The sequence below is a fragment of the Colobus angolensis genome, unplaced genomic scaffold, assembly GCF_000951035.1.
Source record: "Colobus angolensis palliatus isolate OR3802 unplaced genomic scaffold, Cang.pa_1.0 Scaffold38, whole genome shotgun sequence".
In the NCBI taxonomy this organism is placed as follows: domain Eukaryota; kingdom Metazoa; phylum Chordata; class Mammalia; order Primates; family Cercopithecidae; genus Colobus; species Colobus angolensis.
The window spans coordinates 5027925-5041634 of NW_012117154.1; the positions used below are offsets into that span (position 1 = coordinate 5027925).

Sequence of the window (13710 nt, forward strand, 5' to 3'; positions counted from 1 at the left end):
GTAGAGCGCACACCCCCTGCAATTCAGGTGGGAGGTTGTGAGCTTCGTAAGTACAGAAGCTGCCTCTTGATTTCAGCATAGCGAGGAGGTGCTGAAGAGCACAGGTTTGGAGAATAATCACCTGGATTGGAACCATAGCTCTACCAGTATGGAACCCAGCTCCTTAGGCCTCAGTCTTCTCATGGAGAACATGATGTGATAATCCTCCTCCCCTGGGAGGGTGGCTGTTAAGGTGAGTGATTGCACACGAGTCCCTCTAGCTGATATTACCCGGTGGTCCTTGTTTTTAGAGCTCCCAAGATGATGGCGGGCCGCTTCCAAGATGGCGGCAAGCCTCTTGTTCTCTCACCTGGGGTTCTTGGCCTCACAGATTCCAAGGAATGGAATCTTGGGGCATGTGGTGAGTGTTCTCGATTAGGACCAGCCTGGGCACTTAGCCATGCAGGAACAATGGCCGGCCTTTAGCCCGACTAGGAGCAGCAATGGGCCTCTCTCTGGATCAGGAGCACAGAGGACACCCTGCTGGATCTGGAGAGGTGGCGGCAAACAGCAGTGGTGGATGGCAAGCGAAAGCTCAGCTCGAGCCATAACAAACATGACCAAAAGACTGCAGTTGCAAGATTTAATAGAGTGAAAACAGAGCTCCCGTAAAAGGGGAGGGGACCCAAAGGGGGTTGCTATTGCCGGCTCAAATGCCTGGGTTTATATCCCGATCACTGTCCCTCCCCCTGTGCTCTCAGGCAATAGATGATTGGCTCTTTCTTTACCTCCTGTTTTTGCCTAATTAGCATTTTAGTGAACTCTCTTTACTACCTGATTGGTCGGGTGTGGGCTAAGTTGCAAGCCCCATGTTTAAAGGTGGACATGGTCACTTTCCCAGCTAGGCTTAGGGATTCTTAGTTGGCCTAGGAAATCCAGCTAGGCCTATCTCTCTCTGACACCTAACGCATACTACATGCTCAGTAGACATGAGCTATTATTGTATGACTGCTGATTTACACCCCAAAACAATCACCTGTGCTCCCCAGGGCCCTGCCATATCATATGCATATTAGAGGCAATGAAGCACCAAAATCTAAGGCCAGGGAGGGACTGGGGTGGGCAAGGGAAGTGCCTAGGGCGTTAAAAACTTAAGGAGGCATTGCACCAACTGGGATTGAGCTATGTGTGCTCTTTCCTGGGCAGGGTGCCTCACTGCCCTTCCCCATCCTGCCCTGGCTGAGGCTGTGCCTCTATCTGATTTTCAGTTGCCTGCAGCTCTTTCTGATTTTGTTTGTGAACAAGGGCCCTTAGGGAAGCTTCCCACTGTTGAAGGCAGCAGCAGCATCACTAAGTGTCTGTTCACGAGTGCCGGCTCTGCTCACACCTACCCTGCACTCCCAAGGCACTGTTCCTGCTTCAGAAAGCATCAGCCCAGCCTGCTCACAGCCCCCCAGGATGTGCTGTTGCCTGGGTTCTTGACCAGGAAGTAACAGGCCTAGAGGGGATGAGTGTGTGTGTGTGTGTGTGTGTGTGTGTTGAGGTGAGGTCATTGCTGATTCCTGGGAGAACTTGTGTTCCCCTTGGATGAACCCCTTGGATGAAGAACCCCTTGGATGTGGTTGCCCTGCCCTAGGAGTGGATCCTGCAAAGCAAAATAGACTTAAGCACAGGGAGCAGGCTGGGGGGCTCCTCCCCCACTTGTAGGTACAGCAGTATTGAATTTGATTCCATCCAGGTTGCCCCTGACCCCAGGACCTAAAGCTGGGGCAGGAAGTCCCATCATGGAAGTCTTTAGCAGGGGCTTGTAAGGGACTCTGAGCTGAGCAAAGGAGAATGGAGGTGGGGTGCCAACCGCTCCCAAAGGGAAATGCCATCTCCCACTCAACAGCCAGTTAGCTGGGAATGGGAGCTCCCAAAGGGAGGGCCACCCATGGGTCTGCTTGACTCAGCCCTCCCCAACCCCTTTCACTTGTTGCAGTAAAACTCTATCCAAGGAAGACAAAGAGACCTTTGGAGACCAAAAGAGAACTTTTAATTCAGGCACCCGGGCTCACAGTAGGCTCATGCCCCAAATGATTGCCGACCCTAACAAAGAAAGCAGCTTGCTTATTTGTCCTTTGAGACAGGAAAAACAAGGTAGGATACAGGTTTCAGACAAAGACAGTAAATTACTTAACCCGTGACAATTCTGAGGAAATTGGCGATTTAGTTATCTTGACTAGTCATCCTCTAAGCTGGACAAGGCTGGGGTCCGGAGGCAGGTGATAAGCTTTCGAGATAAGCTTGCATCTGCAACTTGTTAGCAGTGCTGGGAGAGGCTGCTTAAAATTTAAGCCTATGTCTTACTTCTAAATAGCTTATACTAAATGTTGACTATTACCTATGTTTATTATTTTAAACTTTATTATTACTATTTTATTTTATTTTCCTTCCACACACCCGTTTCCACCCTGGAGAGACCAGATGAGCCAAACTCCAGGGAGGCCTAGAAGTAGGAAAGGAGGAAGATGATACGGGTGTGTCTGATGGGGGGGTGGTGGGGGTGGGAGTGCTGGACGGAGTTCAGGACCATAGGGGCGCAGCAACCATTGGCACACAATGCCTGGGAATCCCTGCTGGTGCTGGGATCATCCCAGTGAGCCCTGCGCAGGAAATGAAGACCCCCAATTACCAATGCATCTGTTTTCAAAACCGACGGGGGCGGGGGGACGGCATGCCTAGGTTCAAGGATACGTGCAGGCTTGGATGACTCCGGGCCCTTAGGGAGCCTCTGGAGCACCTGGATCCTCAGATGGGCCTGATGAAACGTGCTCCTGATTCAGCAGGCCTGGGTTCGGCCCGAGAACCTGCGTCTCCCGAGAGCTCCCGGGAGGCACGCGCTGCCGGTGCGCGGCCGGGAGCTAGGTTTCGTTTCTGAGCCCGGAGCCGCCCTCAGCACGGGGTCTGTGAGTTTCATTTCTTCGCGGCGCGGGGCGGGACGGGGCGGGGCTGGGCGCCGGGTAAAAGCCGCGGAGCTAGAGGGGAGGCTGCACTCCCGCACTGCGCAGGGACCGGTGAGTGTCGCTTCTGGGGGCAGCGCCCAGAAACCGCGCTAGGAGCACGGCAACGGGCATTGGGAGAGCGGCTTTCGTGGCGGAGACTAGCACTCCGGAGCACGGGCACGGCGGGGGGCATCTTCTCGGCTGCTAGTAACTAATATCATGATAATAATAGCAAGGGCGCTGATGGGCGGGCTCGGAGCACGCCTGACTCTGATTTCCACCAGGCTGCCTAGGCTGCTGATGACTCATCAGACACCCCCCCCCCCCCAACCCGCGGCCTTCCTGCAGGAGAGGTTGGGAAGGGGTGGGGGACGGGGCTCGGGGGACGTTTCCGAGAGACTCTAGTAAGCGGGAAAGGGCGCCGGGAAAGTTTCAGATCCACGGCTGCGCGGGCCACGAGCCCACCCGAACGCCGACCACCGCTTTCCGTCGACTTCTGGTTTCCTGCGAACGCGCCAAAGCAAACCCAAATCAGAGTGCGGAGGTCGCTGGGGAGGGAAGGTTCAAGGAGTCCTCACCAATCCTGTTGAATAAAGGGGGTTCCGAGCTGGGCCGAGATGGGGCATGCGCGGGAAGACCGCTGCCCGCTGCTCCCCCGCTGCAACTGCCCCAGTGGATGCGATGCCTGGGGCCTCCCCGGCGCGTGGGGCCGACGCACCCTCGGGGTGCAGCGTAGTTGGCCGGGATCGTGGAGTGGGTGCGGTGGACGAAGGGAGGCAGGACAGTCCCGGGGGTGGCAGAAGGAGCCCGGGCACAGCTGAGACCTGCGCCCCCACCCTATCAACACTAACAGCGGGTGACTGCCGAGCTGGGCAATTGGGATGGCCCAAGTTATTTGGTCAAATTTTAAATCACGTTTGTTATTGGGAAGTGGAGTGGAGTGATGCTAACTACGCATCTACCTCCACCCCCGGTGTCATCAGTCCCAAAGGGCTCCTAAAATGGCTCTGTCATCTTTCAGCCTTGGACCGAAGTTGCCGGCCAGGAATCCCAGCGCCGCCCTCGCTCCCCTGCCGCCCACCTGCTCACCCAGCTCAGGGGCTTTGGTAGGTAGCAGTGCATTTGGTCTAAAGTGCAAGATGTTCTCTCTTTTATTCATAATAAATTTAAATGCTAGTGGGGTTTGGGGGAAAAATGCTTTCAGAAGAAAAGGTGAATGTCAGTCATGCAAGAGTTAGTTTTAAAACTAGACTGGATTGGCACATGTATTACCTGTGTAGCAAACTTGCACGTTCTGCACATGTACCCCAGAACTTAAAAGTATATGAAAGAAAAAACTAGACTGGATTATGTTGGGAAAGTAGTAGACTCTTGCATCTTAGGTATTTCCTAGAACGTAGGTAGTAGGTGGTGCTTATTAGGGGTGTTGGGAGAGGAAGGGGGCTGAATTTTACCTCCCATCCCTGCTCCTCTATGGGGTCTGAGCTGAGAAAGCTTCCCCACAAGGAGAGAAACCCCCTGGCAATCCTGGATGCCACCTCCACCCTCACTGCAGGAATTCTGTGGCCACACTGCTGGGAGATCATTTCTGGGTCTGGAGGCTACAGGAAACTCCGGCTCCCTGAAATCTGGAGTGGAGAAGGCCGCCATCCAGCCACCACCATTCCAAGGGACAGCAGAAATGAAGTGGGCCGTTGGGTTTTTTTTTTTTTTTTTTTTTAAATTTGAGACAGGGTCCCACTCTGTTGTCCATGCTGGAATGCAGTGGTGCCATCTCAGCTCACTGCAACCTGCAACCTCCACCTCCCAGGTTCAAGCGATTCTGGTGCCTCAGTCTCCCAAGTAGCTGGGTTTACAGGCACACTTCATGACACCTGGCTAATTTGTATCTTTTTAGTAGAGACAATGTTTCACCATGTTGGCCAGGCTGGTTTCAAACTCCTGGCCTCAAGAGATCCACCCACCTTGGCTTCCCAAAGTAGTGGGATTACAGGCATGAGCCATTGCACCCAGTCAGATTGATTTTAACTGTTAACCAGGTTTCCTCCAGCTGTGTGCTGTCACTTTCCCGAAAGGTTTCAGGATGACCCAGTAGGCAATGAGTGATTCTCAAATTCAGGATTTATTGTGAGAGATTCACACACAATTGAGCAGACATTCACAGTACAATGATTAAAGGGAGTGATTAGGGTAAGGACCCACAGTGGAGGCTTTGGAGGCCAGCCCACTGACAGCCACTCCAGGGAATCGGAAGTCCCTCTCTAGTGCTGGATGGTGGAGAGAAATCTGTTCCTCCAGGGGCCTCGTCTTGGGCTGCCCAGCTGCCAAAGTCAGGAAGAAGCTTTCAGAAATCTCACTGCGAAGATTCTGAAAATGCTTCAGACATTGCCAGTCTCTTGCTGCTTTTGCGATCCTCCGTGGGTGTGCGTGCCACCGGGTCCTTATCCACTGGGGTCTCTGGTGGCGTTGGGCCACAGCAAGTGTTCCCTCATCCCCTTAGTTGACCACACACACCCTTACCACTTTGAAGGAAAACTCCCTTTACTAAGAGCGAAAGTGAGAAACATGTATGTTGTTTCTAAAGAAAAAAACCTCCTGTGGGCCTAATGCCACCTAATACGAGTGCCTCCATTTTGAGACTAATATTAGAGTCACAAGTCATTATTATATGTCATGGGCACAAACTTGCCCTGGGCAGGAATGGAAGGCAGCCCCTGCACAGGGGCACTTGCTCAGGATATGAGAAGAGCCTGGTGCATAACCCCATCCATGCCCACCTAACACCTCAGGCTCTGACCAGTGGGGCTGTGCAGTGGCGAGTGGATGGAGGACTGGAAAAGAGAGAGGTGGGAGGCATGTCCAGGCTCCCTGCAGCCTCCTCTGTAAACACAGGGTGCAGCCGAGACATTTTAGGAGCATTTTGGGATGGAGAGCTAGGAGTCACCACCTCTTGGCTCTTCCAAGGCCAGAACTGGTTTAGTTTACAGACTGCAGCTGGATGCCGAGCTCCATGGAGGAGTAAGAAACCAGTTTGAACTCCCAAGACTGCCCTGTCCCTGAAATCCAAACTGATGTTCCGAATGATCAGGGAAAGGTACAAACGTTTCTGGTTTACAGACAAAACCCATAAGGTTTAGCTTTCAGAAAATCTCAATTTATGAAACAAATTAGGGAAGGGAATCTACTCACCAAGGCCTGTTTCAGCTGATTGAGTGGAACCCATGGTCATGAGGTGCAAGTCCTGGTCTCAACGCTGCTCCGTATCTGGCTGCAGAAAGTCCAACTGAGGCAATCATAGCTCAGAAGACTGGCACTCCTGAGAGGCAGATGAAGTGGTGGTCTTTGGTATCGAGCCTGGGATGCCGTGAGCACATGAGGTCTTTCCAAAGGCATGGGAGTTTTAGGGAATAAATTTTCAGGTTGTCAGACTCCAGAAGTACCATTTACAATGGATTGCCATTTGTAACCATTCCACTCCTACCTGACAAAGGAGGTGGGCGGATCACGAGGTCAGGAGATTGAGACCATGCTGGCTAACACTGGGAAATCCCATCTCTACTAAAAAAATACAAAAAATTAGCCGGGCGCGGTGGCAGGCGCCTGTAGTCCCAGCTGCTTGGGAGGCTGAGGCAGGAGAATGGCTTGAACCCGGGAGGTGGAGATTGCAATGAGCCAAGATGGCGCCACTGCACTCCAGCCTGGTAACAAAGCAAGACTCTGTATCAAAAAAAAAAAAAAAGGAATACATCCCTTCCTTCCCATCCAAATCAAACAAGGATGCCTGTCCTGGAAGCGTTTAAACTCGGGGAAGGGAGACAGAAAAGGATAGTTTTAAGTATTGGCGTCAGGGATGTGTTCTTTAGCCAAGGCAGCGTGAACCCGTGGCAGCGCTTCCTGACATGAACCCGTGGCAGCGCTTCCTGACATGGGTGTTCCTGTGAACTCTAGTGTGACAAGAGAAATGGCGTTGGCTCAGGTGTGCAGCTAGATATGTTACAGAGCAGGGCGACCAGCAGGGGTGATGAGTTTGTTTTAACCTGTCCCTTCAACCCCCATGATATTGACAAAGATCACGTGGCTCTCGGGGAAGGTTCCCGTGAGGAGAAGCAAGGAGAGCATCCTTACCTATTACTGATCCAGGCAGCAGATTTGCAGCAAAGCTCTGTGCTTTATTCATCTGTTAAAATAGTTAAAATAGTCAAAACATAGGAAAAGGATTCTGGGAAATCGGAATCGGCTTCAGACCTCCTGCACTTGCACGGTTCTCAGCCTTGGGAATGGGACTGGGTGGGTGGGTACTCTTGGGTGTTCTGCGGGTTTGGGTTTTACTTGTATACCTCGCTTGATTTCAGGGAGGTGCAGGAGAACAGCTCAGTGAGACCATCTAACTTGTTGACATTACTTTTATTTGAAGAAACGTATATTGGAGGTAAGTTGGTGCATGCTATTTTCTATAACATTTATTTTGAGTCATAGAAAGATTTTCAGTTACTTCTATCCAAGATTATTAGACACTGTAAAATTTTGTATTTAGACACTTGTCCTACAACATTTTAAAAATGAATTTCAAATACATGTGTATTTGTAGTGCAGACAAGTATAAGGCAGTCAGTTACATGCTTTCAAGAGTAAAATGAATGACATTTCATTTCCCCCACTATGGGAGAAAAAGAATGAAAATGTGAAATTGATGATCAAAAGAAAGAGCATAAAAGATTTAGAGCTCACATGTTTTTTTAAACTAAAGGTTTGGATGTCAAATTACCATAATATTTGGATTCCCTTGGCTACACTGGAAACAGTTCTAAAACGATTTTATTTTTAAATGTAAAGTTTTTGTTTTTGTTTGTTGTTGTTTTTAAGACAGAATCTCGCTCTGTCACCCAGGCTGGAATGCAGTGGTGCGATCTCGGCTCACTGCAACCTCCACCTCCCAGGTTCAAGTGATTCTCCCGCCTCAGCCTCCCAAGTAGCTGGGACTACAGGCATGTGCCACTACTTCAGCTAGTTTTTATATTTTTAGTAGAGACAGGGTTTCACTATATTGGCCAAGCTAGCTTCGAACTCCTGACCTCAGGTGATCCACTCGCCTTGGTCTCCCAGAGTGCTGGGATTACAGGCGTGAGCCACCTCTCCTGGCCTTTAAATGTAAAGTTTTTAATTGTATTACAATTGCATCAGAAATTGTGTCCTTTGTTATCCTATTCAAATTTATACTGAAAACATTTTTGAAATTCAGCCTAAAATTTTGACAGGAGATACATAGAAAATCTTTTGGGGAACAGAGGCATATTCTTTATTTTTATTTTTTTTTTATTTTAAGACAGCATCTCGCTCTGTCACCCAGGCTGGAGTGCAGGAGCACGATCTCAGCTCACTGCAACCTCTGCCTGCCGGATTCAAGCAATTCTTTGCCTCAGCCTCCTGAGTAGTTGGGATTACAGGTGCCCGCCACCATGCCCAGCTAATTTTTTTTGTATTTTTAGTAGAGACGACTTTCACCATCTTGGCCAGGCTGGTCTTGAACTCCTGACCTCATGATCCACCCACCTCAACCTCCCAAAGTGCTGAGATTATAGGCGTGAGCCACGGTGCCAGGCCTAGAGGGATATTCTTGAAGCATCTTGAGCGGGGAGGCGGCGTGTGTCTTCATCTGACCTCGGCTTCTTTGGGTCCCTCTGTTTCTCTTTCTGTGAATAAAGAGCCAGTGAGCACACACCGTGTCCCAGGCACTCTGCAAGGCTCTCGGGACATCACCAAGAACAACTAGTCAGAGTCCCCGCCCCCAGGGGCCTTCCCTTCTGGTGGTGGGTTTGGTTCCATGGTTGAAAACACTCAGCTGCTTATCTGTTGAATAGGCATCTGCTTTATTTTAAGCTTAACTTAGAAGGAAGATGGTTCTTTCTGAAGTGGACGTCGTAAAAGCTGATCCAGCTGCTGCATCCCACCCTCTATTACTGAATGGAGATGCTGACGTGGCCCAGAAAAGTCCGGGCTCGGTAAGTTGCTCTCTGAAAGTCGCTATCCATGTGACGTGAGCGGTGTCCACTCGAGGCTGCCCTTCTCTACAGAGGTGCTGCTGCTGCCCCAGAGATGCCTGCTCTCTCACCTCTCCTGTGCCAGGATGCAGATCCTGACCCTCTACTTGCCAGCTTACAACCAAGTATAGACTCACTGCCTTAGCCGACTGTGGGTGGAGGTGCTGCTGGAGTTGGGGCCACCGGCTGAATTGTTGATGGGTTCATGTAGGAATTGGCCCAGGCCCTGGGTTCAAGGAGCACTAGGTTTGTTTCTCCTGCCCACATCGTGATTCAGTCTCAAGCTACAAACCGTGGGGCATCATTAGGATATTATCTCTGTAGGGAAGCCACGTGGTGCATTTTTTGCCCAGAATTGACATATTTTTGGTGGGAAGCAATCATGGCCCCTGGAATCAGTCCAACCTGAGTTGTCCCGACGCTGACACTCCCAGCTGTGTGATCGTGGGCAGTTATTCCTCCTGTTATAAGCCTGGTTTTCCATATCTAAAATGAGAATAATAGTCTTTGCTTTATATGGCTGTTGAGAGGAGCAAGTGCAGGGAGTGTCCAGGCACTCAGAGTGCTCAGTTTCCTGTTACCATGGATCACTGGTCTGTTTCAGGCTGGCTCTGTTTTCCTAGGCAATGTTAAACAATTTTTCAAACAATATTTTAAAAACATTGAATCATTTAGGAAAAACACAGAGGACCACCACCTTTCCACTGCCCTGATACCACTGTTGACATTTTTCTGCATTTCCCTCCCTCGTGCATCTCTTGTCTGGCTGTAAGAGATATAATTATGTCAGGGTGTGGTACAGGAGGAACTCGCCCTCACTCATACTCACCTGCTTTAGAAGCAGCTTGGCCTTTTCCCGTCAAGGAGAACACAGTGTGTCTTGTCATCTGACAGTTCCACTTCTGGGGATAGACGGTGGTTCTCAAAGTGTGGCCCGCAGACCAGTCCATCAGCGTCACCTGGGAAGTTGATTGAAATGCAAATGACCAGCCCCTCCTCCCACTCTCAGACCTGGTGAATCGGACACTCTGGGGCAGCGCCCACCCCCTGCGCTTTACCAGGCTCTCCAGGTGATTCTGCGTGCTGGAGTTTGAGAACCGTGTGTAAACTCTTGCACATCCCCCTGGGAGCCACCTGCATAGCCGCACTGTTGATAACAGCAAAACCCGGACTCTGTCCGCGTGCCTGTCATGGTGGAATGGATCCTGGGAGTGTGGTACGTGTTCATGTAGCAGAATTCCATGCAGTAATAAAAAGGAATGAACTAGATTTTCAGGCCTCAAAATGGCTGCATCAAATGAACAATGTTGAACCAAAGAATCGAGTAACACAGGAAATACACAAAATGATTCCACTTATATAAAATTCCCAGACAGGCAGCAATAAGCAATACACCATTGTGGGAAAAACGTATAGGTGGCAAAACTATAAAGAAAAGCAAGGATGTGATGATTGCAAGCCTCAGGATAGAGGGACCCTCTGGAGGTGAGGGCATAACAGGAAGGAGGTGACCAGGGAGGTGTGTGCAATGTCCTAAGTACTGGGAGTGTTTGTGTTCTTAACCCAAGTGGTTAGTACATGCGTATTTGCTTTATTATGTTTGACACACTTTTGTAAATAAATAGTATAAAGAAATCAAAACAAAAAGTTCCAGAAGACCGAGACTGCTGATGGTATTCATGCATTTGGTAAGGCTGTGGTTCTTACTCAGTCAGGGGCCATTTTGCTCCCTGGAACTTGTGGCCAGGTCTAGAGACATCTCGGTTGTCACAACTCAGGGTGAATAGTGAATAGAGGCCAGATATTTGGCTAAACCTCCTACAATGTGTAGGGCAGCCCCTGCAACAAAGAATCATCTGACCCCAAATATGAAGAGCTTCTTGTCCTGATATAAAGAAGCTATTCTAGTGAAAACTCATGTCTATGTTGAAGCATGCACAAAAATAGTCATTAAAAAGAAAGAGGTAAAAGATGAGATGATTTTCTCCTATTTTCTTCCTGAACCCCAATCAGCCCACATTTGGAAATTTGTACCCAGCTGCTGGTAGGTGGGCAGGATGAGTGTGAAGTCTGCTGCTTTCTCTGTTTTTATGCAAGTACTTGACTGTTTTAATTTAACTTTATAGTAATTATGGAAATTAGGTAATGCTAGTCCTCCGACTTTGTTCTTCTTTTTCGAAGTCATTTTGACTAAGAATATTTAGATCATTTATATTTAATGTGACTGATAATATAATTAGGTTTGAGAATATCATCTTACTATTTGTTTTCTATTTATCCCACCTGTTCTTCTTTCCCCCTTTCCTCTTTTTCTGCCTTCTGGATTAATTATTTTTTATGATTCCATCATGTCTCCTTTGTTGTCTTATTAAGTATAACTCTTGGTGTTTATAGTATTTATCTTTAATAAGTCAACCTTCAAGTGATAGTCTGTCCCTTCATGTATAGTGTGAAAATCTTAGAATAGTGTACTTCCATCTCTCTGCTCCCAGCCTTTATACTATTTCTATCATGCATCTTACTTTTACATACATCATAAATCCCACAATATTGTTATTATTTATGTTCAAACATTCAATAAAGATAGCAAAGTAGTAGGAAAAAGTCTAGTAGTTACCCCTTCTAGTATAGACTCCTTTGTGTAGATCCAGATTTCCATTCAGTGTTATTTTCCTCCTACCTGAAGAACTTCTTTAACATTTCCTGTAGTGCAGGTCTACTGGTAATGAATTAGTTAAGCTTTTGGATGGCTAGAAAGGTCTTTGTTTTGCCTTCATTTTTAAAAGATTTTTGCTGGGTATAGAATTCTAGATTGATGGTATTTTTCAGTACTTCAAAAATACTGCTTAACTGTCTTCTCACTTATTATTGTTTCTGATAAGATTTACAGCAGATTTCTCATTTGTGTTCCTCTGCTCACACTGTATCATTCTCTGGCTGCTCCTATCGTTTTCTCTTTATTACTAGTTTTGAGCAATTTGACCCTCTTAGTGGCTTGATGATGTTTATATTTGCTGTGCTTGATGTTTGTTGAGTTTCTGGGATCTTTGGGTTTATGGTTTTCATTAAGTTTGAGGGAATTGTGTGTATTATTTCTTTGAATTTTTTTTGTGTCTCTTCCATTATCTTTTGGGGATTCCAGTAACCTGTGTATTAGACTTATTGAAGCTGGCCGTCTTTAATGGAGGGTATTGGTTTCTTTTCACACTGCTATAAAGAACTGCCTGAAACTGGGTAATTTATAAAGAAAAGAGGTTTAATTGACTCACAATCCACATGGCTGGGGAGGCCTCAGGAAACTTACAATCATGGAGGAAGGCACCTCTTCACAAGGCGGCAGGAGAGAGAATGATTGAAGGAGGAACTTGCCAAACACTTATAAAACCATTAGATCTCATGAAAAGTCACTATCAGGAGAACAGCATGGGGGAAACTTCCCCCACAATCCAATTATGGTCTCTCCCTTCATACGCAGGGATTATGGGGATTACAATTTGAGATTTGGGTGGGGACACAGCCAAACCATATCATGAACATGATTTGCAGGCCATGAAGAATTCTCTATTTTCGCTTCCTCCAGGTGGCTGAGAACAACCTGTGCAGCCAGTACGAGGAGAAGGTGCGCCCCTGCATCGACCTCGTCGACTCCCTGCGGGCTCTGGGTGTGGAGCAGGACCTGGCCCTGCCAGCCATCGCTGTCATCGGGGACCAGAGCTCGGGCAAGAGCTCTGTGTTGGAGGCACTGTCAGGAGTTGCCCTTCCCAGAGGCAGTGGTAAGAACTTACATTCTATATTAGTCTGCTCAGGTTGCTCTAACAAAATACCACAGACGGGGTGGCTTACACAACAAAAGCTTATTTTCTCACAGTTCTGGAGACTGGAAGTCCAATATCATGGTTTAGTTTCTCCTGAGGCCGTTCTCCATGGCTTGCAGATGGCCGCCACCTCACCACTCCCCCATGCAGCCTTCTGCACACAAGCATCTCTGCTGTCCCTTCCTCTTCGTAAGGGTATCAGTCATATTGGATTGGGGCCCACCCTAATGACCTCACTTAACCTTAATTACTGCTTTAAAGGCTTTATTTTCAAATACAGTCCCATTAGAGGTTAGGGCTTCAACATAGGAATTTGGAGGGAACACCATTTCATAACACTATCTCATTGCACATTTTTTTTCATGTAAGTAATGCGTAATCTACAGTGTGAGGAGGATCTGAATAAGTGCATTTGGGTCCCCTAGTTCAGAACTAGATCAGTGAGGGCTCAAAGAGTTCAGGCCTGGGATGGGTCTTGCAATACAGGTCAGGCATGGTAGGTAGAATATGGAAGGAGTTTACAGTAGGAGTACAGTGGTAAGGTGGCCTGGTGGCAGCAGGATACTTTCCTAATGGGGGTAGAGTGTGTATGTTAGGAGGATAATGGAAGATGTTCAGATGAGTTTGGGGGGTTTCCCCATGTGGTCTGCCACCTGAGCTGATGGCAGAACACTGGGATGAGGCAGGAAGCCAAGGGTGGTGGCTTTCAAGCGTTAGTGAGCAAAAACACACCTGGGTTACGTATTCAGAATGCATGTTCTTGAGGTCACCCCAGACACAGTGCGATGTCCCCACATATCAGAGGGTAAGACCAGGAAGTTTCCAGTTTTAAATGTCTCCCCAGATGAGTGTATAAAAGTTTGAGAACCATGGGCCTAAGGCACTATGTAGGTC

The 13710-nt window shown here is 48.3% G+C and overlaps 1 protein-coding gene across 1 annotated transcript in view; it reads left to right on the plus strand.

The window, feature by feature from the left end:
* Positions 1-7321: 7321 nt before the first annotated feature.
* Positions 7322-13710, plus strand: part of MX1 (MX dynamin-like GTPase 1) — a 32448-nt gene continuing 26059 nt past the window's right edge. Inside the window, exons 1-3 of the mRNA XM_011954059.1 lie at positions 7322-7392; positions 8841-8962; positions 12582-12774. Of these exons, the coding sequence (XP_011809449.1) occupies positions 8858-8962; positions 12582-12774 (298 nt within the window). The 5' untranslated portion in view covers positions 7322-7392; positions 8841-8857. The remainder of the gene's footprint in view (positions 7393-8840; positions 8963-12581; positions 12775-13710) is intronic.